A 25,405-nucleotide genomic window follows, 5' to 3' on the forward strand; every position below is an offset into this window, starting at 1 on the left:
AAATTTTATGCCAGAAAATGACAAAGAGAACAGCTCAGTCTTCTAGTCCTATGCTTTCAACATCTCACCACATCTCACATGGACTCAAAGAACCTAAGCTTTTCAGGCAGGCAGGCATATGCTCAAATCTAAGGCTCTGGATTCAAATCCCAAACCCTTACGGGGAAGTCTCTTTCTGAACTTCAGTTTTCTCATGTATAAAATAGGCACACCACCACCTATAAGGCTGGAGGCTGTGAGAAAGAAAGAAGACAATTAAAAATATCTAGCCTAAGCCAGGCACGGTGGCTCACACCTGTAATCCCAGCACTTTGGGAGGCCAAGGCAGGCGGATCACGAGGTCAGGAGATAGAGACCATCCTGGCTAACACGGTGAAACTCCATCTCTACTAAATACACAAAAAATTAGCCAGGCGTGGTGGTGGGCGCCTGTAGTCCCAGTTACTCGGGAGGCTAAGGCGGGAGAATGGCGTGAACCTGGGAGGCGGAGCTTGCAGTGAGCCAAGATCGCACCACTGCCCTCCAGTCTGGGTGACAGAGACACTGTCTCAAAAAAACAAATCTAGCCTAGTGCCTGGCACACTATAGGTACCAAAATGACCCCTAGGTCTTTTTTCTGGATTGTAAATTCCAGTTCAAAGCCCCTCTTGCCTTGTAGGCAGAATTTACATTTTTGTTTTCCTGGATGTGTTATCTCAGTAATCCAAGTATAATAAAGATCAGCTGGGTGTGGTGGCTCATGCCTGTAATCCCAGCACTTTGAGAGGCTAAGGCGGGTGGATCACTTGAGGTCAGCAGTTTGAGACCAGCCTGGCCAACATGGTGAAACCCTGTCTCTACTAAAAATACAAAAATTAGCCAAGTGTGGTGGCAGGCACCTGTAATCCCAACTACTTGGGAGGCTGAGGCAGGAGAATCACTTGAACCAGGGAGGCAGAGGTTGCAGTGAGCCAAGATCATGCCACTATACTCCAGCCTGGGTGCCAGAGTGAGACTGTGTCTCAAAAAATAATTTTTTAAAAAACTACAGCTTAGCATTCTGCTAAGCTTGAATACAAAAAATTTATTCTTAACAACCATCTTACTGGGGAAATTCCGTTATCACTCCATTTTACCAGTTCAGAACCTGAGGATCAGAGACTTGGCTAAGGTCACAAATCTAATGAGTGGCAGAGTGAGGATTCAAATCCAGGCCTACGTGGTGTAGTGCCTATCCTCTATCCTCTGAAGGGCCAGGCAACTCAGCCTTACAGAGATGACAATGGTTTGGTTGTTTGCTATTTCCTCCCCAGCCAGGAGCCCTCACCTGTGTAATTCTTCATCGGAGGGTGAGTACTTGGCAGTGACATCAGCCAGTTCCCCAAAGATCTGCTTGCTGTAAACGGTGAGGGAGGACAGCAGGATTAGCTCCTGCCATGTGGAGCTCAAGAGGCACGTGTAATCCTTGATTGAGAGCTCGCAGAAGAAAGGCAGTTTCTTGATCCAGGCAATCTGCCTAAAGAGCAGCTCGTCGGCCAGGCGGCAAAGCAGGGCAAACAGTTCTGCCTGTGTCACAGCGTATCTGAGGGGCAGGGACAGGGGAAAATCACTTCCATTGGTCAGAGGGTGAGGATGAGGGTACAGAGAAAAGGTAGTCCCAAGGGCACAAAGGGACTCTGGCAATGGGCTCCTTGCTCCATGCCCACAGGTCTCCAGTTCCATTCAGTGTGATTTTCTGATAAAGGGGGAGGGCTGAGGCGCACAGCAAGCTCAGGGCTGGAGAGGTGGGTCTGATGAGGAAAGGCTGCTGAGGGGAGAGGAGACTTAGAAATGTGTGCAATTGGCTGGGTGCAATGGCTCATGCCTGTAATCCCAGCACTTTGGGAGGCCAAGGCAGGTGGATCACCTGAGGTCAGGAGTTCGAGACCAGCCTGGCAAACATGGTGAAACCCCATCTCTACTAAAAACACAAAATTTAGCCGGGTGTGGTGGCACATGCCTGTAATCCCAGCTACTCGAGAGGCTGAGGCAGAAGAATCACTTGAACCTGAGAGGCAGAGGTTGCAGTGAGCCAAGATCGTGCCACTGCATTCCAGCCTGGGCGACAGAGCAAGACTGTCTTAAAAAAAAAAAAAAGAAAAAAGAGAGAAACGTGTCCAATTGTCAGGGAATATGACTTTTATTGTTGGTGTTCTCTAATGTTCCATGTCTTAGAGAAAACCCCAGTCACTCCTGTTCAAGTTCTGGCAATGGAACTCTAATGGGGTGGATCTGATGCCCACCCAACAAAGGAACTGGACAAAAATAAGCCTCACATCCAGACCGCAGAAGAGAACAGAACAAGTTCAGAAGCTTTTTCTGCTCTCAGTCCACCCCCTGGTGGTGAGTTCAGGAACCAGCATTGCTCAGCCTTTCCTTTAAGCTAAAGCTGGAATAAAAGGGGCCTTTGAGACCACAGACCCACAGACCCAAGAGTTTCAGCTTCCTTCCTCTCAAGGCCCCTTGCCAAGACTTTTCCTCACACTCCTACATCTAAATTTTTTTTTTTTTTTGAGACGGAATTTCGCTCTGCCGCCCAGAACTGGAGTGCAGTGGCGCAATCTCGGCTCACTGCAAGCTCCACTTCCCGGGTTCAAGCAATTCTCCTGCCTCAGCTTCCTGAGTAGCTGGGATTACAGGCACGCGCCACCATACCCAGCTAATTTTTGTATTTGTAGTACACATGGGGTTTCATCATGTTGGCCAGGCTCGTCTGGAACTCGTAACCTTGTGATCTGCCCACCTAGGCCTCCGAAAGTGCTGGGGTTACAGGCATGAGCCACCACGCCCGGCTTCCTACATCCAGATTTATAAAGGGTTTGTGTGACCTCCTTGTGGGTAGATATTTTAATCTCCTCTTCTGAAACTGGAGACTAGCTTAAGAAATCTCAGTGTATGTTCCTTGGAGGTCTAAGTTTGGTAACACACATTTGCTTATGCTCTAGGCCAAAGGAGTAATGGATGCAGCAATGGGTAGGCCCGAAGGCTGAACTATCATCGCCTCACATACGGCTGACTAAAGACTGGAAGAATACTCCTTCCACCCACTCGAGTCTGCACCTAAAGTGGTCACGTGCCACCAGGCTAGCCATGGGGATGCTGGTGAGGGGTGTAGACAGGCTACAACCAGCTAGGGCTTTGTGAAGGAGCCTATATTGGATATATGACTATCCCCAGAATTACTGCTCATCTCTATCACGGAAGTGCTCCGACCCATGCCAGGACCTGGCTTACCTAGGCCCAAGCAGAAACAAAGGTCCTTCTATCTCAATTCCACAGGAAATGGAAAGTAACCTCAACTCTATGAGAAATGATGCTTAAGGAAAAAATAAGGGATCACTGGTTTCAAAGATTAGCACAGATTTGTCCCCTGATGCTTGAGTCATTATTCGCCCAACTCATTCTGAAGCCACGGGTATAGCAGCCAGGGACGCGAGTGGGTGTGGGGTCAGGACACTTTGAGACTGTAAGGGGCCAAGAAGGGCGGAGCTCACTCACCCATCTTCAATCAACATGGGCGTGCCCAGTGGCTCCAGGTCCTCGGCTGATAACAGCTGGTGAATCAGACTGTATGACTGGGGATCCAGGCTGCGAGCTTGTGGGGGCAGAAGCGGTGAGTGGCCAGAATAGCTAAAAAGGTGCGGTATGTATTGGTAATGTGGAGGCACAGACATTCCCATGTACTGTTCCCTGAATGCCATGAATCCATTTAGTTCCACAGACCTACTGGAGAGAAAAGTCTTGCATCAAACAGAGCCGTGGCAAGTCTAGTAATTACTCAAAGGAAGTGAGCCAGAAGGTGACTTTAGGTATTCTTTGGCCATGAGGTCTGGGTCTTCATCAAGCCAGGGGGCATAATTAATAGTTAAATTCATGTCTCTCCTACTAGATTCCCATCTGTGAGACAAAGACTCTATGGGTATATGAATGTCGGGGTCACCACTGGACACTAAGTGCATGGCAGAGTAGGTAATGAATAAATATTGGTTGAATGAATTCTTTGTATAGGTACCATGTCTGGACAGTTTTTTAACAGATGGCAAAGTGGGTATATATATTACTGCTAGGAAAACTAAGGCACAGACAGGCTAAGTGCCTGGCTACAAAACAAATCCAGCACCTAGCAAGGAACCCGGCATGCAGCAACAACCCCCTAAATAGTCCAAGGAAGGAACAAACTAAGGGACACCTGAATGGGATAAAAGCTTTAATTAAATATGAAGAGAAAGGTAGATTTTTGCCTTCCTTTTCTTTCTTGCAGAAAGCTAACCACTCTATCAACTAATTAAAAAAAAAAAAAAACTAAGCCAGCCACAGTGGTGTGCACCTACAGTTTCAGCTACTTGGGAGGCTGAGGTGGGAGGATCACTTAAGGCTAGGAATTTGAGACAAGCCTGGGCAACATAGCAAGACTTCATCTCTTTTTTTAAAAGAAGTATTTAATTAAAAAAAAAAAAAAAGTCTTGCCATATTGCCCAGGCTGGTCTTGAACTCCTGGACTTAAGCAATCTACCCACCTTGGCCTCCCAAAGTGCTGGGAATACAGGTGTGAGCCACCATGCCTGGCATCTCTTAAGAAAAAAAAAATCCTCCAGCTTTTGCCTAAGCGTATCTCCTATAATTGGGGCTGGCAAACTTTGGTTTGCAAGCTAAATCCAGCCCACTGCCTATTTTGGAACACAGCCATGCTCACTGGTTCACATACTGTCCATGGCCATGGTTGTTTTCACACTACAAAGGCAGAATGGAGAAGTTGAGCTCCAAACCACTAGGCCCGGAAAGCTGAAAATATTTACTATCTGGCCTTTGCAGAAAGTTTGTCAATTTATATCCTATAAGAAAGGTTTCTGGGGAAAGGAAACCTTCCCTAATAGCTGAAGGCTCTATTTCACACCTGACAACTAACTAAAGATATGCTTGAACCAAGAGTTTCTAAGTTTGTATTCTCTGATAGCAGCAAATCTGACTGGCTTAAAAAGTCTTCAATGTTTCTTAAAATTTATAAGTGAAAAACATTGACTCTTGTGAGGCAGAGAAATTATAGTTTAATTCAAAACTGTCAAAAAGGTTTATTTCAGTGATAAAATAAATGAGAGAAAATGGCTACATTAAAAATGTTATTCTGTTAGGTGAAGAATACATGGGCATGGATAGAAGCTACAGCACTTTATCAGTCTGCAGAAGAGACCACTGACATTTTCAAGGTCTTTAGCATAAAAGGGGCTGGGAAACACTGTTTTCAATCATCCTGACTCCTACTCCAAGAGTCTGAGGGAGCAACAGTACAATGGCTGAGACAGCCTGGCAGGGACACTCAGCCAGAGGTTTTCTGTGGGTCTCCCCTTGGTGGGGGATCCCTAGATGATGATCATGGGTTTGCCTTAAAGCTCACCTGGAGGACAGTGTGGAGCCTGGTGAGGGCTGGTTGCTCTCCGAAGCCCTGTTCCCAGGGGAACTGTGGTCACTATCACCATGGTTGCTCCAGTGATTGGCCTCTTCCTCAAACTCCTGCCCAGACATGATCCTTTCGATTTCTTCTTCTGATATCTTTGACAAGGAATTGAGACATGTTAGATGGGTGCTCAAGACACTCTCTGTTCTTTCTTCAGGACTGAGAGCTTATTTAAATCTCATAGTATTTCCCAGAAACCTAGGTTCCCTCTCCTCGATCCCCATACTCCGGGCCTCTCACTAATCTTAGGACAGCGTGCCTTCCTTCCTCCTGGCACCATGGCCCTCCGTGGCCTTCCTCCTACTCATTTATACTACTCTCAAGCCATGAAGCCTCGAGGTTCTTTCAACTCCTTTTTGTCCTTGAGGCTATTCTTTCCTAACCCTGAAACACCACTCCTCAATGACAATCTCCTACTTGTCCTTTAAGATTCAATTCAAATGTCACCTCTTGCCAGGCATGGTGGCTCATGCCTGTAATCCCAAAACTTTGGGAGTTCCAGAAGTTCAAGACCAGCCTGGGCAACATGGTGAAACCCATCTCTACAAAAAATAGAAAAATTAGTTGGGCCTGGTGGTGCATGCCTGTAGTCCTAGCTACTCAAGAGACTGAGGCAGGAGATTCTGGCCTAAGCTCAGAAGACTGAGGCTCTAGTGAGCCATGATCGCACTAACCCACCCCAGCCTGGGTGACAAAGCAAGACCCTGTCTCAAAAGAAGACAAAACAAAACCAAACAAAAAAACCCCAAATGTCATGTCCTTTGTGAGGCTTTCTACCACCACATTTTGGATACTCTCTTCAACAAACAGTGCTGGGAAAACTACATCCACGTGCCCCACCCCCACCCCCCAAAAGACGTCGAACCCTTATACCGATCACAGACGTCAACCTCAAAATAGATTAAATATTTAAATATAAGGCCTAAAACTATAAAACTCCTTGGAGAAAACACAGGGGAAAATCTTCATAAAACTGGTCTTGGCAGTGATTTCGTGGATACAACACCAAAAGTACAGAAAACAGAACAAAACCAGCCAAGTTTGACTACATTAAACTAAAAAGCTTCTGTGCAACAAAGGAAACAATCAACAGAGTAAAAAGATACCCTATGAAATGGGAGAATATATTACCATACATTTGATAAGGGGTCAACATCCACAATATACAAGGAACTCCCGTAACTCAGTAACAGAAAAAAAACAAAACACACTGAAAAATGAACAAGAAACTTGAGCAGACATTTCTCCAAAGAAGACATATGACCAATAGGTATATAAAAAGATGCTCAACATCACTTATCATCAGGAAAACACAAATCAAAACTTGAAGATATTAACTCACACCTGTTAGGATGTCTGTTATATGCAAAAGAAGACAACAACAACAACCAAAAAAACCCAAAAACAAACAAACAAAAAAGTCCAGAAAATAATAAGTGCTGGCAAGGACGTGAAGAAATGGAAACCTTGTGCACCGTTAGTGGGAATGTAAAATGGTGCAACCACTATGGAAAACAGCATGGAGGGTCCCAAAAAAGGTAAAAATAGAACCACCATAGGATCCAGCAATCCCATCTAGGGGTATTTATCCAAAAGAACTGAAATCAGGATTGTGAAGAGATAACTGCACTCCCACGTTCACTGCAGCATTATTCAAAATAGTCAAGAAGTGAATACAACGTGTAAGTGTCCGATGACAGAGAAATGCATAAGAAAATGTGATATACACATAAAACACCTTAAAAAAGAAGGAAGTCATTATAAGCTATACCAAGGATGAACCATGATGACATTACACCAAGTGAAATAAACTAGTCACAGAAGCACAAATACTGCATGATTCCACTTTATGAGGTATCTAAAGTAGTCAAACTCTTATAAGCAGAAAGTGGAATGATGGCTGCCATGGGCAAAGGGAGAGGAAAATGAGGAACTGTTGTCTAATGGGTATAGCGTTTCAGTCACGTAAGATGAAAAAGTTCTAAAGATTTGCTGTATCAGAGTGTGCATATAGTTAACAACACTGTACTATGTGATTAAAATTTTGTTTAAAAGGTGGATTTCATGTTATATGGTTTTTACTTCTGCCGTAATAAAAAAGAGCAGCTATTAGTCCAGACCGAAAAACAAAAAGAATTTATAAGACATATATCTGACTTGAAAAACGAGAATAAAAATGTTTTAGAAAAAAAGAGTAAATACAGCAGAGTTGGGAGTCACACAGCCTGACTGAATGTATGCTGTGCTCATGTGACAGGAAATCCTCCAAACATCATCAGTGTATGTCTTAAGACAATGTGAACACCTTTCTTTCATTCCCTCACATTTAACTGGCTAAATCCTATAAATTTACCTAGTAAATATCTCTTGAGTCTATTATCTCCCCTCAATCTGCACTGCCATTGCTCTGCTTTAACTATTATCTGTATCTCTCACCTGTACTTCTGTAAAAACCTTCTAACTGCTTTCTCTCTCCCTCAGTTTCACTCATCCTCACCTCACTCCTCACAAACCATTTCTACCTGCCAGAATGATCTTTCTAAAATGCAAATCTAAATAAAACCTTTTAGTAGTTGCCTCTTGGCTCATACCAGTAACAATAATAGTTTTTAAAATTTTTATTTTATTTTGGTAGACACAGGGTCTGTCTTGCTATGTCGCCCAGGCTAGTCTTGAACTCCTGGCCTCAAGCAATCTTCCTGCCTCAGCCACCCAAAGTGCTGGGATTACAGGCGTGTGTCACTGCTCCTGGCCACTAGTAATTCCTAAGGCATGCTCTCTGCCTACTATTGTGCCAAGGGATTCACCTGATGGGCAGAAATATATCCAATTTTCTACCCTCATGAAGCTCTTCTGCTGGCAAGTAAGAACAATGAGTAAGAACAAGTGGTGTAGGCTGGTCCCACAAAGACTTTTCCTAAGGAGCTGTAGTCAAAGACAGTTGAAGGCCACTCCCTAATGAACTGATTCCAAATTCAAGGAATCTGCCTTATCTTCTGCCACTCTACTACATGTGCCCAATGTTCCAGCCTAACTGAACAAACTCCTTGTCATAAAGATTCATCTTTGGGTCTTTTCACAGTCTATTTTCTTGAGTGTCTCTAGTCCCCAACCACGGCTATTCTAGCCCAAGCAGAATAGATGCCCCTCCCTCTGTAGTCCCTGAGCATCCTCTGTTACCTCTCACCTTACTATTATGTCTGTTTACCTATCTGTCTCTCCCATTAGACTGAGTTCACAGTATAGGGCCTGGAAGAGTAGGAATTCAGTAAATGTTTGTGGGACTGAATGGGGGTATATCATTCCTACTCTACAATAAGACAATAATACCCTGCTGGTACATTTTTTTAGATGAAACGAACAGCAAAGTAGTCCTGCTCATTTCTGCCAGGCTTACTTATCTATAACCTTAAGGGCTGATCAAAAAATCCTCTGCATGGTTCAGAACCATAAGTGGGTTCACTGTCTGTGAAATCCTTAGAAAAGGCTGAGGGATCACAAGAAGAGCTTTAATCATTAACTTACATATTTAAGATTTTCAAAGCACTTTCACATCCAGGCTGTAAAAGCACTTTTACAGAAATGAAAACAAAGATGGCTCTCCTCAGCAGCAGATGAAGGAATCAAGGTGAGCAGTTTCAGGAACAGCTGGAGCCCTGGGCTTCCAGGATGGACCACAGGGATTGAGGTCTAGAACTCACCTGGACTGGCCCAATGCTCTTATTCCGGCCTCCAGGCATGCCATCTTCTCTGATAGCTGAAAGGAAACATAAGTCAAGAAAGGCAGTCAGAATCACACTCATATAACTTTTAGCATAAAAAGAGAATTTGCTTGGCCAAAAGCATAAGACAGTAATTAGTGAATCCAAGATTAAAACACAGGTCCTTCCGGACCCAAAGCACACACTTCTTTCTATTATTCCAGGTTCCTTCATAGGCAGCAATATTTTGGGGCCCCCAAGGCATTCTGTACCTATTACACACACTGTATACATTCAATATGTTTTAAAAAGGTGATAGTACTGTTTACTAGTCCTTCAGTTACAAATATCCCGCCAGGATGATGCATCTTAAGGTTTTGACAAATTCTAGGGGAGGGACAGGGTATTTCCATTTTTAAATAAAACAGTTTTTATTCCCAGCCTACGATTAGGTTTGATTTGTAGAATCAGAACAGGTTTTTTGTTTCTTTTTTTCATTAATCAGAATTTTGACCTCAATGGTTTCTCCCTGCAAAGGCAGTCAGTAGAGCACCTGTGTAGTTGAAGCAGATTACTGAGCATTTTCTAAGTATAAAAAGCATCCTTTAAGTAATATCTCCTGACTAAGAATAACAACTACTACTAATATTATCATCACTGTTTATGGAACACTTAACACGGGGGCATAGAGAGGAACCCCTGATTTGCAATTATAGTAGGACCACAGTATTAGGCAATCCTTTCCAGAAAAGAAAACTTCTGAACTGAGTATTAAAGGTTAAGTGGGATTTAGGCAGCTAGGAAAAGAGTGCTCCAGATTGAGCGAACAGTGTACAAAAAAGCAAGCTGAAGATAAAAATGAGCTCTTTTTTCTAGAAACTTCCAAGTGGCTTAATCTGGCTAAAGCATGGGGAAAAGGTGGCCTACGTGGGGGAAGAGTAGCATGAGATAAGGGTAGAAAGGCCAATTGGGCTTAGATCATAAAGAGCCTTGAATGCCAGACTAGGGTATAACTTTAGCTAAGGAGCTTGAGAACAAGAAGGAATGTAAGGGGGCACTGTGGTCATATTGGGATTTATAAAAAATCTTTGTGACAGCCACTGTGGAGGGTAGCTTGAAAGGGGTTAATGTTAACAATGACAGAAGATAAGCTAATGACATTATGTAACAGCAGGCCTTACCAGGATATACCTGCCACTTTAAAAAATTAACATAAGGAATCTAGAAAGTTCCTGAGGCAGGCACTGATTGCCTCAAAAGGTGGGAGCTCCAAGTATAACCCTGTTTCTGAGGTAACTAAAAGGCTGACAGGAAATTCAGAATTAAGTAAGTTAGGGTCCAAATCCTGTTTCTTCCTGGTCTGTATAATTATGAACAAGTTTCTTTGCCTCTCTGGATTTTAGTTTACTGAAATGAAAAGAGGGAATATTGATACTTGTTTTATGTTACATTACATAAAACGGTATGGCTAAAACACCAACCCTAGGGCCTGGCATGTAAAGTAAGCACTTAGTAACTAATCCTTCCCTCTCCCTAGCCTCTTTGAGTTAAAAATCCAAGTTTCTATTCTCAACTTTGCTAGAATCTTAGTATTTTCATCTGCTAAGTGGAGGCAACATGGTCAGTCTGCATTATAAAAAGCTGTTGTGAATTTAGAGTAAGAAACATACATAGCCTATGTTAGAGCTAGATGTATGCTGCTTGTTGGCTGGGAGGTCTCTTTCCATTTAATTTCAAGGCCTAAAATCCTTACAATCGCTTCTCTGCTATTCCATGGCCAATGACAGTCTTTGGATATTTCTATTTCTAATAACAACATCTCACATGTCTTTATTTCAGTTCACAGGTAGAGAACAAAGATCTGTCACTGGAATACGACACCAAATATATTACTAGTTCAGCTGTTATCTCATTTTCACTGTCCTGGAGGTGTGAAAATAATGCAACATACTTTACTTTTCATTTAAAGGGCCACATGTCTTAAATATTTACATCTTGCCAATCTCTTGTTCTGAAATTCAAAAGCTCATCGGCCGGGCGCAGTGGCTCACGCTTGTAATCCCAGCACTTTGGGAGGCTGAGAGGGCAGATCACCTGAGGTTGGGAGTTGGTTTGGGAGCCTGACCAACATGGAGAAACCATGTTTCACTAAAAATTCAAAATCAGCCAGGCATGGTGGCACATGCCTGTAATACCAGCTACTCGGGAGGCTGAAGCAGGAGAACAGCTTGAACCCGGGAGGTGGAGGTTGCAGTGAGCCGAGATGGTGCCATTGTACTCCAGCCTGGGCAACAAGAGCAAAACTCCATCTCAAAAAAAAAGTTCATCTTCTTCCTCGACCCCACCCAGAATAAGAAATGATAGAAATCTACTATGTGTTACATACTGTTCTCTGAGGTAAAATAACTCATGAGTAAAGTATTAGTATCACTCCCATTGAAGAGATGGATCTAAGGCTCACAGAAATGAAGTATTTTGCTGGAAGAGACAGAAACTAAAGAGCAGAATCAGGGTTGGAACCCACGCTATCAGACTCTAAGACCAGACTTCTTTCAGAGAAACATAAGATACTTTTAGGTGGTGCATAAACTCTTAATTATACATTCTTAATTACTAATTATTCTTATTTACATTATTATTATTAATTATTCTTAAATTATACATTTATTCTGATGTGCAACTCACTGAGGTGGTAAAAAATTGCCTTTAAAAATTAACTTTGATTTTTAAAAGTTACTGAAAGACTAATATAAACAGCAATGCCCATTTAGAGATGATAAAATTGGTCAAGATGCCATGAAGCCGCCTGAAGTGTGGAAATCAATACAATGTGCCACAGTGCCTCTGTTAAAAACAAAAACTTGGAGCATAGTTTCAAACTTATAATGTTCTTGCACATATGTATGTTATCTCATTTGATCCTCACAACCACCTTGGAAGGTGTATTATTCTCCCACGCATTTTTGAGATGAGAAAACAGAGCTCAGAGAGGTAAAGAGATTTGCTCAAGGTTACTCAGAGAAAAACTGACAGAGCTGGAGTTTCCATTTAGATCTTCTGATTCTAAAGCTGTGCTTGTTCCTAGATGCCACACTGAACTAACACGTTTTTCAGCAGGGTGAAAGTCTATCTGGCGGTGATTTGATTAAAAAGAACAAATGGCTCCTGTGTGCAGTATTACAGGAATGGTTCTGCTGTAACTCTTATCTAAATCTAAGAAAGAGAATGGCCCTAGCCATGGCGCTTCTATCTTCTCAAAAGGCACCACAAATACTTTTTCTGCTTTGGAACTCATATGCCTCCCATTCTTCATTCGCTTGGGCCTAGGCAGTCAACAGAACCCAGAAACCATAAATAACAAAGCTAACTACATCAAAGTTCCACTCAAAACCTGTTGGTGGTGCCTTTGGTCCATGGGCCAAATCTAAGCTCCTGAGCATGGCATTCAAGACCATCTATCATCTGGTTCTGCTGGGACCCCTCACCCTCATCTCTGGCATAAATGCTATGCCCTAATGCTATACCCTAATGCTACACCCTACATATAGAGAACTATTTGTTAGTCTTTGAACACGCTATTCTGTTTTACATAGTTCTGTCTCTTAGTATGTTCCCTGTACTCAGAAAGAAACTTAAAGTGGAAAAATCTGGCAACACCACCTTCCCTAAGTGACATCATAACAACCAAGTGATTTAAGTTAATATCACCAATAATGGGTATACACTTATATCATGTGCTCTTGATATTATGGACTAAGAAGGACACAACATCATTTCTATGGCATTCTTGTGAAAAATGCATAACCTGCATGTAATTGTGAGGAAACTGACAAGCCCAAATTAAGGGATATTCTACAAAATACATGAATACATGACCTATTTGCTTCAAAATCGACAATGTTAATAAAGACAAAGAAAGACTGAGGAACTATTTCAGATTAAAAGAAACTGAAAAGACGTAAAAACTAAATGTAATGTGATTTCCTGAATTGGCTTCTAGATCAGAAAAAAATGAAAGTGCTATAAAGGACACTGGGATGAATGGCAAAAATTGAGTAAGATCTGCTAATAAGATAGTATTGTGTCATGTTAAATTTCCAGATTTTGATAATAGTATTGTGATTGTTAGAAATAAGAGGAACACTGCCTATGCCTCACTCTTAAATGGCTAAGAAGGTACACACATGCAGGCGCACACACACTTACTTACCTGTGGGAAGTGGGGAAGGTGGGAGAGAGAGAGAGAGAGACAGAAAGAAGAGCAAGGGGGAAGGGGGAGGGAAAATAATAAAACAAATAGGATGATAAAGCAAATGTGGCAAAATGTTAGCAATTGGTGAATTTGGGTAAAGGGTATATGAGAATTCTTACTACTGTTGCAAATTTCCTGTAAGCTTGAAATTATTTCAAAATAAAACAGAGCAAAATTTTAAAGTCTTAATTTAAAAACAAACAAACAGACCTTTGGCCGGGCATATGCTCATGCCTATAATCCCAGCACTTTGGGAGGCTGAGGTGGCAGGATTGCTTGAGCTCAGTTCAGCTCAGCTGAATTTGATCCTCAGTTCAAGACCTGCCTGGGCAACATGCTGAAAACTCGTCTCTACAATTTTTTTGGTAGAAAAAAATGTAAAAAAAAGTTCACAAGGAAAATGTAAGAAATGTAAAAAAAAAAAAAAAAGTTTGTAAGGAACACGAACTTTGATTTCTTTAAGATTCTGCTCAAATGTTATCCCTCCTTGAGATTTCTCAGTGCTTCATGCAGACCTCTGTGTTGTGTCCTGGGGCACTTTTTACCCTGGTAAAGTGACATGGCAATGCCATAGGATCACTGTCTCACAATGCCATTCTGCAAACATCACCTCCTCCAAGAAGCTTTCCTTGACCTTTATACTTCTGAACTAGTTAGCAAGTTATGAGACCACAGAGTTAAGGAAATTGTTTATTTTTTCACATAATTACTTAACTAATATGAAATCCACTCCCCATTCCCACCCACCACGAAGCTGACTGTATCTTCATTTCTCCTCTTACAGTATTCTCCCCATCCCACTTCCTGCCATGGCCCTCCATCACAGTCAACCCATCTAACCAGGGAGCATCCTATCACTACTGAGTTATTTGCTGAGGGACCAACAGAAAAGTAGGACTTGATCATGGTCCTTGAGGGGCTCATTGTCTAATAATGAGGGAAACAGACGAGTGAACAGAGAAAGATAACAAAAGGTGACCAGGGTTATGGCAGAGGGCATGCAAAAAAGCTGTGGAAGCACAGGAGGGTTATCTGGTGGGGGGTGGCATCAGAGAAGGATTCTTAGAGGATGTTACAAATAAATGCTGAACCTTGAAGTCAGGAGTAGAAGGGTGACTGAAACCCTCTCTTCTTTCAGGCAGATGAAACCACATGTGCAAAACAGGAAACATCATTGGGTTTTTGAAGAACTAGGATGGAATGCAGATTGTGAGTGGGGAACACCAAATGGAGAAGGAAAGGGATCAGGTGGCTGATGCCAGTGTCAGAGGGGCCTTGAAAATCACCTTGAGGAGCCTGACTTTATCCCGAAGACCGTAAAATGGGTAAGAAACATACATGGGGGATACTAGTGCAGTAGTGGGGATGGACAGACAGGGCCCAGTCTCCATTCACCACCCTTCTTTAGATCTTCCTCATTGCTTTGCTAATTTAATGACTTTTCTGACCAGTCAACTTCTAGGTCTGAAAAGACACTCAGTTCTAAATCCAAAGATGGAGGACAACAGAGAGCTGTCTCTCACATAGGTGAAAAAGCCCCAGTCACAAATGGCAGCTGCATTTTTTTAATAGTTAATTTTTTTAATTTTAAGGTAAGTTTAGACTTTATACAAGAGTTGCAAAAATAGTATGGAGAGTTCCCATATACTCTCCTCCTTTTAACATTTGACATAATCATGGCTAGTCATCAAAACTAGGAAACTAACTTTGGTACAATACTATTAACCAAAGCACATACTTTATTTTGATTTCTCCAGTTGTTTCACTGATATCTTTTGTTCCAGAAGACAATCCAGGGGCCCACATTACATTTAGCTGTCTTGCCTTCATATTCTTCTCCAATCTGTGACAGCTCAGTCTTTCCCTGTTTTTTGTGACTCTGACACTTTTCAAATGGGTATTTTGTCAAATGTCAGTTATTCTGAAGAACGTCCCTCAATATGGGCTTGTCTGTTTTCTCAGGATTAGACTGGGAGTGAACTTACCTCTGTGTGTGTGTACATGTGTGCGCTTCTCAGTGTTTCATATTGAGGGTACATACAATGTTGGTGTGTTTTATTGGTACTGTTAATCTTGATCATTTGGCTACAGTCATGTCTGTCAGAATTCTTTAAATAAACTTACTATTTTTCCCTTTGTAATTACTATATATTTGCAGACTATGCAAATATTCTGTTTCTGTTTACACCAATGCCACTTACTTAGCATCCATTAAGATCTTGCTTGTCACAATTATTACTGTGGTGTTCTAATGGTGGTTTTTTTTTTTTTTTTTGGTCTGTCACCCAGGGTGGAGTACAATGGTGTGATCTTGGCTTACTGCAACCTCCGTCTCCCAGGTTTACCTTAGCCTCCAGAGCAGCTGGGACTACAGGCACATGCCACCGCGCCCAGCTAATTTTTATATATTTTTTTGTATAGACGGGGTTTCAGCATGTTGCCAAGGCTGGTCTTGAACTCCCGAGCTTCAGCAATCCACCTGCTCTGGCCTCCCAAAGTATTGGGATTATAGGCATGAACCACTGTGCCCAGCCCTAATGGTGATTTTTTTTCTATTTCCCTCATTCCTTCTACATTTATATTTATATTTTTAGAGATGGAGTCTCACTATGCTGCCCAGGCTGGTCTTGAACTCCAGGGCTCAAGTGATCCTCTTGCCTTGGCCTCCCAAAGTGCTGGGATGACAGGTGTGAGCCACTAAGCCTGGCCTCCTCCTACATTTATTAATCAGAATTCACTTAAAAGGAAGAATGATCACTTCTCTTTACTTACTCACTTACTTCTTTCAGTATGAACTCATGGATATTTACTTTATTATTTGGGTTATAAACTAATCCTATAGTTATTATTCCTCAAGTTGTTCCAACGTTGGCCATCAGAAGTTCTTTCAGGTTGGCTTCTGTGCCCTTTGATATGCTTCCTTTCTTTTTTTAGAAAGTACTTCCTAATTTGCTGGCACCTTAAGATGCTCCAGGATCATTTTATATTTCTCCTATCCCGGCCTTAGAATCAACCAGTTCTCCAATGAGTCCTCATTCCTTTCATTGATATTTGGAAGCCAAGATCTTGGTGCTGGGTGTACTCATTGCTCCTGGGGTATCTGCTTCTAGACCCTCTCAGTGGCTAGAGCTTGGAAATATACATAGGTACACTAACTCACCTACCCACACACGGTATCTATGTATTTTTAAATCTATCTAAAACATGAATACATATTGACACACTGATTCCAATCTGGCACCAGGGGATTCATTCTAGCCTTCTCCTTTGCTGATTTATAACTTCTTTCTTTCTCTGATGTGAGAAACCTGACTCTCATTGTCCACAATATATTTACTTGCCGATTCTACTCTAAATGAAGCAGCGACAGAATTCCTAACACATAACCTTGAGAGAAACAAATTTTACAAACTATAGAGTGCTTTGTTTGTATGTAATTCTTTGTTTTTAGCCTTACAGTATACAGTAAAAACACTTTTCAAAGGTTAGCTCCTTTTTTCTCCGACCCCTTAAGTGTGGTTATGTGACTCATTTCTAACACTAGCTAGATTCATTTGTCACAGTGTGCATTTTCTCTCTCTGCCCTGTAACCCCTACAATATCCTAGCTGATTAAACAAATTTTCACATGTAGTAACATTTACTTTTTTGTGGTGTAAAGTTCTATGGGTTTTGACAAATGCACAGAATTATGTGTCAACCACCACAGGTCCGTACAGAATATTCCTTACCCCCAAAATACTCCCATGGCAACTGCAATTTTAATCCTGCTTTCGCAGCACCAACCAGGAGGTGGCAGGGTTTCTCTCCCTGACGCAGACTTCACCAGGCAACTGGGTCTGCCTGCTCTGCGTGCAAACAGTCCTAAGGAGACAGCTCCCTGTCCCTATACTCCATGTGTCTTCTGGTCTATGGTCAGAGGGGTTATAAGGTTAAGTTTCTTCTTCCCTAAAACAGGTGAGTTTTGCTGGAAGCCTCAGAATCTCACACTTCAGCTGAATAAGCAGGATGATTCTTCAGAGACAGTAGTCAAGAAGACAACCCGTAACAACTAAGCTTTCATGATACTCACAGTGAGGGCAACAAAGGGAGATGAGAAATGTGGAGGCCAAAACCAAAACAGGGTGAGGGCAAGAAGTTGACAGACTCTTCAAGACAGTATGTGTTTGGTATTGGTGGCTGGAAAAGATTTCAATAAGAGGAAACTGACAGTGGGGAAGGAAAAAGATCTCCAAGTAGAGGAAAAAACCTGAGTACAGGCACTGTAAGGCATCCCTGAGGCACAGTATTCAGAAATGAGTTAGAAAGAGAGGCAGGGGACAAACTTCGTAACACTTCAAATGTCCTACTATGGCATTCATCATTCAATAAACACAGGGCGTTCCAACATGTAAACAACTATGCCACATGGTAGACATGTGAAGCAGTACATTTTCCGTGTGGTCAGGTACAAGCTCTGCTTAATAACAAATTATAATTTAGTAACTATTAACTGTCAACACAACCACCCCTAAACTAACTACTGCTAAATCATTTTACCTCCCTAAGCTGTATCTGTAAACTGGGGATAACAGTTAATGACAGGGTTGCTGTATGTATTCAGTGGTAGAATATATATATGGAGGGTACATAAATAAGTGCTCAATATTAGTATTTATAATAAATTATAAATCACCTAAATTTATCTAAATGCCCTTCCACATCTCTCTTACTTTTCTTCATGATGGGCAAGTTTTTAAAAGATCCTTCCTATCTCATACACAATAAAACCAGTCTGAGTACATCCGGATGTCTGCATTCATAATGCTATAAAACCAGTTGGAATAGTTCACTTTATCTGACTAACCCCCTATCCCTGAACACTGCTGCTATGGACCCCTAATACCTTGCTGGGTATTTTGTATGTTATCATACTTAATCCTGTAGAGAACTCTGAAGGGCAAGTAACATACTACCTTAAAGGTAAGATAATTATCAGAGATATAAAGCAAACTTCCTAAGGTCACAGAGCTAAGAGTTAGTCTGTTTGCCTCTAGAGCCTCTCTTCTTTCTGCTGAATGACACTGCTCTATTCCACTCTCTACTCTCCATGGGAATACCACTCTAGGCTTCTGACGCCCGCCCTTCTCTCTTATGTATCTAAGCTCTCTGTGGGTGATTTCACCTCTGGACTACACTTTTACTACCACCTCTGTGCCAACAGCTCCATGAAGCCTGTTTGCAGGCAGGGCTTCTCACGTCAGTTCCAATCCTATATAACCAACTTCCTTGGGTGGACATCTTTATGTGTCCCTCTCAGGTACCTCAAACTCAGTATTGCCAAGGCCAACATTTTGCCCCACCCTTTTTTTCTTTTCTTTTCCTTTCTTTTCAGAGGGTCCTATAGAGAAATCACCCTGCTTTTTAGTTTGACTTTTTTTCCCCCCCATTTTTTCCTCCATAGTAAGGTCATTACTCTTAATCCACATCCTCAACTTCAACTTCTGGTGCTGCTCAATATTCACTATGTCACCAAGTTCTATCAGGTGAGTTTCTTCAACGTCTCTCTGTGCCATTATTTCCCCCGTTCCTTCAGTTCCTTTAGATTTCCTTCTAGACTCTACTAAAAACTTTCTAGATGGTTTTTCCGTTTCCCCTGCCCCAATTAATCCTCCAAAAGAGTCCTTCATGGCCGGGCGCGGTGGCTCAAGCCTGTAATCCCAGCACTTTGGGAGGCCGAGACGGGCGGATCACGAGGTCAGGAGATCGAGACCATCCTGGCTAACAAGGTGAAACCCCATCTCAACTAAAAAATACAAAAAATAACTAGCCGGGCGAGGTGGCGGGCGCCTGTAGTCCCAGCTACTCGGGAGGCTGAGGCAGGAGAATGGCGTAAACCCGGGAGGCGGAGCTTGCAGTGAGCTGAGATCCGGCCACTGCATCCCAGCTTGGGCGACAGAGCGAGACTCCCTCTCCAAAAAAAAAAAAAAAAAGAGTCCTTCATATTCATCCTACTAGAACGTCAGTTTATTCCTATTATCTCAGGCTAAGGGCTCTTGGAAAGCTTCCCAATACATCCCAAACTCCTCACCAACCTAGCCACAGACTTCTGAGCATGCCTAGCCTCTGAGTACACCATGGTTCTAGCAAACAAAATGATACTGCATTCAGAAATCTCCTACCTCATGCCTTTTCATCCAAAAATTTATACTTCTGTCATCATTCCTGAAATAATTAGTGATGTATATTAATGGCAGTTAAGACCTGATTGTTAAGTGAGTTCTTGGTCACACAGGGCTTGTGCACTCACTCCCACAGAATCCTTAACATCTCACTAGTTTTTTCCCCTCCACCTAGTTTAGGAAGTTCTCGTAGGCAAGAATGGTTCCAGATTCATTTTTGGTTATCAGTACAAACTGTAAGGCCTGATATGTAGTGCAAGCTTGAGAAATAAGTAACTAAACAGCTGACACTAAAGGTAAAGTTTTGAATGAAGGATGGGCCATCAGCGCCATGAGCACCACTCACCCTTCCGGTTCATCCCCATCTGGAGGCATTTGAGCAGGCGGCAGTACTGGCACCTGTTCCTCTGCTTCCGAGACATGACACAGTTCTTGTCACGACTGCATCGATATACCCGTTTGTTGCAAATGCTCCGCTTGAAAAACCCTTTGCAGCCCTCACAGGAGATGATCCCATAATGCAAGCCTGTAGCGCGGTCCCCACAAATGAGACAGGTTCGTTGTTCAGCCCGATCATCTGGAACAGAAACTGATCATGTTCGAGTTAGAACACAGTGGAAATAATGGTTTTAAGCCTACAGTTCCTAAAGTGAGCAACTCTCTTCTGGGTAGATTAAGACCACCACTATCTCCAGGCTAAAGGGCAAATAGGGGGCCCATCTTTGGAGCTTTGTCCCAGGAGTAGTCCCTGTATCTATGGTTGCAGATACCACAACACAGTCTACCTAAACTCTTTCTCCTGGGTTTCATCAACACTTGGATCAGTATCTAAGACTGAAACCTACAAAGTATCTTTGACTCCTCTATCACCCTCAACCTGCTCATCTATAACCCATCAATTCTACCCTGTAAGAGCATGGTAAGGATTACTTACCATATATGTAAGTGCCTCAAACATGATATATAGCCAATAAATGACAGCTGTAATTAAGTTCTAACCATGCCCAAATAAGCCAGTCAGCCAGACATCCAGTCAATAAATATTTACTGTGCAACTCTTCTATCCCGGGAACTGCTGTAAGGCATGAATATGGCAGTGAACAGAAGTCCCTGGTGAAGCTTACACTCTAGCAGAATATCTATTCTGTGTCCAGGCCCTGTGCTAGGACATAAATAAATCGTCACGATCCCCAGAGTCATGGAACTCACTGACTAGCAACAAACAAGTTACTTGAGGAGGAAATTCAGAATAGAGTATAGCTCTTCACCTCCTCTTCCTTTAAACTGCATTTACTCAGGACCAAGCAACTGCTAAAGAGCAGGCACATGACAAAAAAGCACCCTGTGAACTGTGATGTGAAGCTATGCCAGCAGGTACAAGAAATCACCAGGGAAGGTTCTGATCAGAGGCCAAGACAAGAAATCAGATATTTGAACCTCACTCCTGAGTAAGAGGCAAGGTATAATAATCAAGAACGTCATTAGAGAGCCAGGCGTGATGGCACACACCTGTAGTCTCAGCTACTGAGGAGGCTGAAGCAGGAGGACTGCTTGAGCCTAAGAGTTTGAGGCTGCAGTGAGCTATGACTGTACCACTGCATTCCAGCCTAAGCAACGGCATGACCATGTCTCTTAAAAAACAAACAAAAGCAAAGGCACGTCATTATACCATGAATTAGAGACCCCTTATAATTAGAGAGATTCTAATTTGAATCCTAGCTCTGACACTAGCTGGGTGAACTAGGGAAAAATTGATCTTCTTTACTTTTTTCATTTCTCTCATCTGTTAAATGGTGATTATAATAATACCTATATCCCATGGATAAAGTTCTCATTGCAGTGTGTGGGCTGTAACAGACATTTGATAACTGTCAGCTATTATTTTCTTTATTATTACCCCAGCAGGTACACATTTAATGTGATAATGACATTCCTGAAAAGAAAGGCTTTTGAAGGCAATGTTAACGGAGGGTCATGGTAGTATACACAGGAGGGACGCAGAGAAAGGAGGAGGTTTGCATTTCTGGAGCCCTTATTATATGCCAACTTTTGAGATGATTCTTTATGACTGCCATCTGTAGTAAGCAGAATAATTGCGACCCACAGATATCAGGTCCTAATCCCTGGAACCTGTAAATGCTACCTTATAAAGGAAAAAGGGTATTTGTAGATGTGATTAAATTAAGAATCTTGCGTTAGGGGGTTATTCTGAATTATACGGATGGGCCCTAAATACAATCACAAGTGTCTTCATAAGACAGAGGCAGAGGGAGATCTGATAAAGATAGTAGAGAAGAAGAAACACATAATATGCAGAAGAGAAGGCCATATGAAGACAGAGGCAGAAATTGGCTACCAACCAAGGAATGACGGCAGTCATCAGAAGTTGGAAGAGGCAAGGAACCAATTCTCCCCTAGAGATTCTGAAAGGATTGTGGCTCTGCAAACACCTTATTTCGGCCCAGGAATACTGATTTTTTTTTTTTTTTTTTTTTAGAGGGAGTCTTGCTCTGTCGCCCAGGTTGGCGTGCAGTGGCTCAATCTCGGCTCACTGCAACCTCCACCTCCTGGGTTCAAGCAATTCTCCTGCCTCAGATTCCCAAGTAGCTGGGATTACAGGCACCCGCCACTATGCCCTAATTTTTGTATTTTTATTAGAGACAAGGTTTTACCATGTTGGCCAGGCTGGTCTTGAATTCCTGACCTCAAGTGATCTGCACACCTCAGCCTCCCAAAGTGCTGGAATTAGAGGCATGAGCCACCATGCCCAGTCTGATTTTGGATTTATGGCTTCTCTTCCAGTAAGAGAGTAAATTTTTGTTGCTTTAAGGCAATGAGTTTGTGGTAATTTGTTAGATAGCAGCACAGGAAACTAATATACCTTTTTTTCTCCCCCTCCAAACAGGGAAACAGGCAATATCATGACTTGTCCAAAGTCACTCGGCAAACAGCAGGTATTCAGAGAAGTAAATATATGAGATTATACAACCAGGGAAATGGAGAACAACAGATACGGAAAGACTGTCTAGGTTCTTGCGGACTCTACAGTTCTTGGTTACAGACTTTTCTAAGGCTTATATGCACTACCTGTGATAAAACAGCACAGTGACAAACTGAAGTAACCACGTTATTATAATACAATCTTCCTTTTTTTCTTTTGGGTTTTTCTTTTTCTTTTTTTCTGAGACAAAGTCTTACTCTGTAGCCCAGGCTGGAGTGCAGTGGTGCAAACTCCGCTCACTGCAACCTCTGCCTCCCAGGTTCCAGTTCAAGCAATTCTCCTGCCTCAGCCTCCTGAATAGCTGGAATTACAGGAACATACCACCATGCCCGGCTAATTTTTGTATTTTTAGTAGAGATGGGGTTTCACCATGTTGGCCAGGTTGGTCTTGAACTCCTGACCTCGTGATCCACCCACCTTGGCCTCCCAAAGTTCTGGGATTACAGGCGTGAGCCACAGCGCCCGGCCAATCCTCCTTCTTCTTAAGTGAGTTTCTGTTGTTTGCAAAACAAACAAACAAACAAAATACAAAAAACCCTATTAATTAAAAAAAGATACCCTATAAAAATGGCCCTGGTGTAATGAGTATTCCTTTCATTTTTTCTTTTGAAAGCATAAAGAAAGCTCAAGATAAACATTATAGAAAAGTTACAATAGCAAATTTTAAAAATGAAAACAGGTAAAGCCAAAAAGGCAAAATGAATAGCATAAAAATAGCACCCACTATGTTTGAGATGGGATTTCCTAGAGCGCTGAAAAGGCCTGGAAATGAAATTGTTGGGAAATCATGATTGGCTATAGAAGAATCTAAATTTTCTAATTTTAAAACCTGCAATGTTCTTTTAGGTATGATTATAATATAAACCAGAGCCTTATTAGAATAGACTTAAAAACAGTTATAATGAATATACCCACAAGGAACACACCTTCCTTTCTTCACTGATATGATTTCACTGAACACCTACCACAGCTAGGTAGGCTTTACCTCACTGACTCATGTAATCTTCAAATCCCATATATAGGTGGGTACAATTGTTATTACCCTTTTGTAAATGATGAAGTGGAGGCTCCAAAATGGTTAAACAATTTGTCCACCTACAAAGTGGCTGACCCTGAACCACCAGTATCAGAACTGAAGTTCAATAACCTCTTCATAAAGCATTCCTATGGCATTCTGTGTAGCACCTGGATCCAGAGCAAAGAACCCACAGAATGACAATCAAATACAGACCTGTTAAGAACCTGCTCATGTCTCGTAACACTGCTTGCTTTTCTCATGATATACTTTTTAAAGGGCACACTAAAGACTAAAGGGCCATATTTCTTTAAGGAGCCTGGAGTCCTAGGACTGCTTCTCTGTCTCGCTATAGCTATTCTTACTGCCTGCCATGTTCGGTTTATTCAAAAAATGGTCTATGCCATGGATGAGGAACTAATTCAAAAGGGAGTTTCTCAATGGTAAAAAAGAAAGGCTCTCTCCAGATCAATCTAGTAGCCCTTCAAAGAAGCATTTGGAAAACTTCTCTCCCAGTATGTGAAAAATAACAACCACAGAATCAGCTATTGTTAACTGACTATTTAGGTGCTATGCTCTGGCCAAGCACTTAACATACATTATTGTGCTGAATAATCACAATTATTCCTAAATCAGGTGCCCTCAACATTTTACAGATCAGGAAATGGAGGCCCATGAGGTGCTATCACTCCCTAATAGTCATCCAGCTAGTAAGGGAAGGCTGGAAGCCCCAAAAGTCTATGTTCCTAACCATTACATTCTTTGGCCACAGCAAGGCAAATCTATACATTCTACATGCAGGTAAGTCGGGCCCTTCCCCACTGAAAACCAACCAACCAACCAACCAACCTAAAAAGCCAAGGTCCCCCTTTGTAAATGAACAAACTGAAGCAAATACCCCTAATCGTGCCTGGCCAGATGTCAGATACAGATTTCTGCACCACCTATTGGCCAAGGATTTGAAGGGTATTTATAGCATCTTTACATTCATTATCTTGCTGGCATCAGGCCAAGGTAAGGGTTATTCTTATCTTATAGATAAGGCAAAAAACATTCAATGAGAACCAACTCTGTACCATGCAATGTGCAAGAAGTTTTTACATACACTATTCACCGCAGTAATTTCGAGAGGTATTATTCCTATATTACTGAATCTGGAATCTTAAGAGTTAGAAAGAGCCTTAGAAATTGCCCTGAAGAGATCTTTACCTAAGGCATGAATTCCCTCCACAATGTTCCAAGACAAAGAGTTGCCCCATCCTCTTACTTAACACATCTCCAGTGACTCCATAAGGCACTTCATTCCATTCATTCTATTTTTAGACAGTTATAATGGTTCAAAGGCTTTTCTTTACATGGAGCCAAACCTGAAGCTTCCCCCACTGCCCTGAATAATGTGTTCATGGGTAAAAAATAAATGTACAATCTAACCTAACTCATATATAAACGATTTAGAGATTTAAAGATAATAGGCCGGGCGCAGTGGCTCACGCCTGTAAATCCCAGCACTGGGAGGCCGAGGCGGGCGGATCACGAGGTCAGGAGATTGAGACCATCCTGGCTAACACGGTGAAACCCTGTCTCTAGTAAAAATACAAAAAATCAGCCGGGCGTGGTGGCGGGCGCCTGTAGTCCCAGCTACTCAGGAGGCTGAGGCAGGAGAATGGCGTGAACCCGGGAGGCGGAGCTTGCAATGAGCCGAGATCGCGCCACTGTACTCCAGCCTGGGTGACAGAGCAAGACTCTGTCTCAAAAAAAAAATAAAAATAAAAAAATAAAAAAAAATAAAAATAAAGTTGTCCTCCT

The 25,405-nt window shown here is 42.2% G+C and overlaps 1 protein-coding gene across 1 annotated transcript in view; it reads right to left on the reverse strand.

Moving 5' to 3' along the window:
• NR6A1 (nuclear receptor subfamily 6, group A, member 1) overlaps positions 1-25,405 on the reverse strand; it is a 74,629-nt gene that overhangs the window by 12,697 nt on the left and 36,527 nt on the right. The window contains exons 2-6 of the mRNA XM_011988674.1: positions 19,930-20,172; positions 9,172-9,227; positions 5,411-5,565; positions 3,517-3,744; positions 1,307-1,561 (exon numbers count right to left, since the gene is read on the reverse strand). Of these exons, the coding sequence (XP_011844064.1) occupies positions 1,307-1,561; positions 3,517-3,744; positions 5,411-5,565; positions 9,172-9,227; positions 19,930-20,172 (937 nt within the window). The remainder of the gene's footprint in view (positions 1-1,306; positions 1,562-3,516; positions 3,745-5,410; positions 5,566-9,171; positions 9,228-19,929; positions 20,173-25,405) is intronic.

Source organism: Mandrillus leucophaeus, unplaced genomic scaffold (genome assembly GCF_000951045.1).
Source record: "Mandrillus leucophaeus isolate KB7577 unplaced genomic scaffold, Mleu.le_1.0 Scaffold335, whole genome shotgun sequence".
NCBI lineage: Eukaryota > Metazoa > Chordata > Mammalia > Primates > Cercopithecidae > Mandrillus > Mandrillus leucophaeus.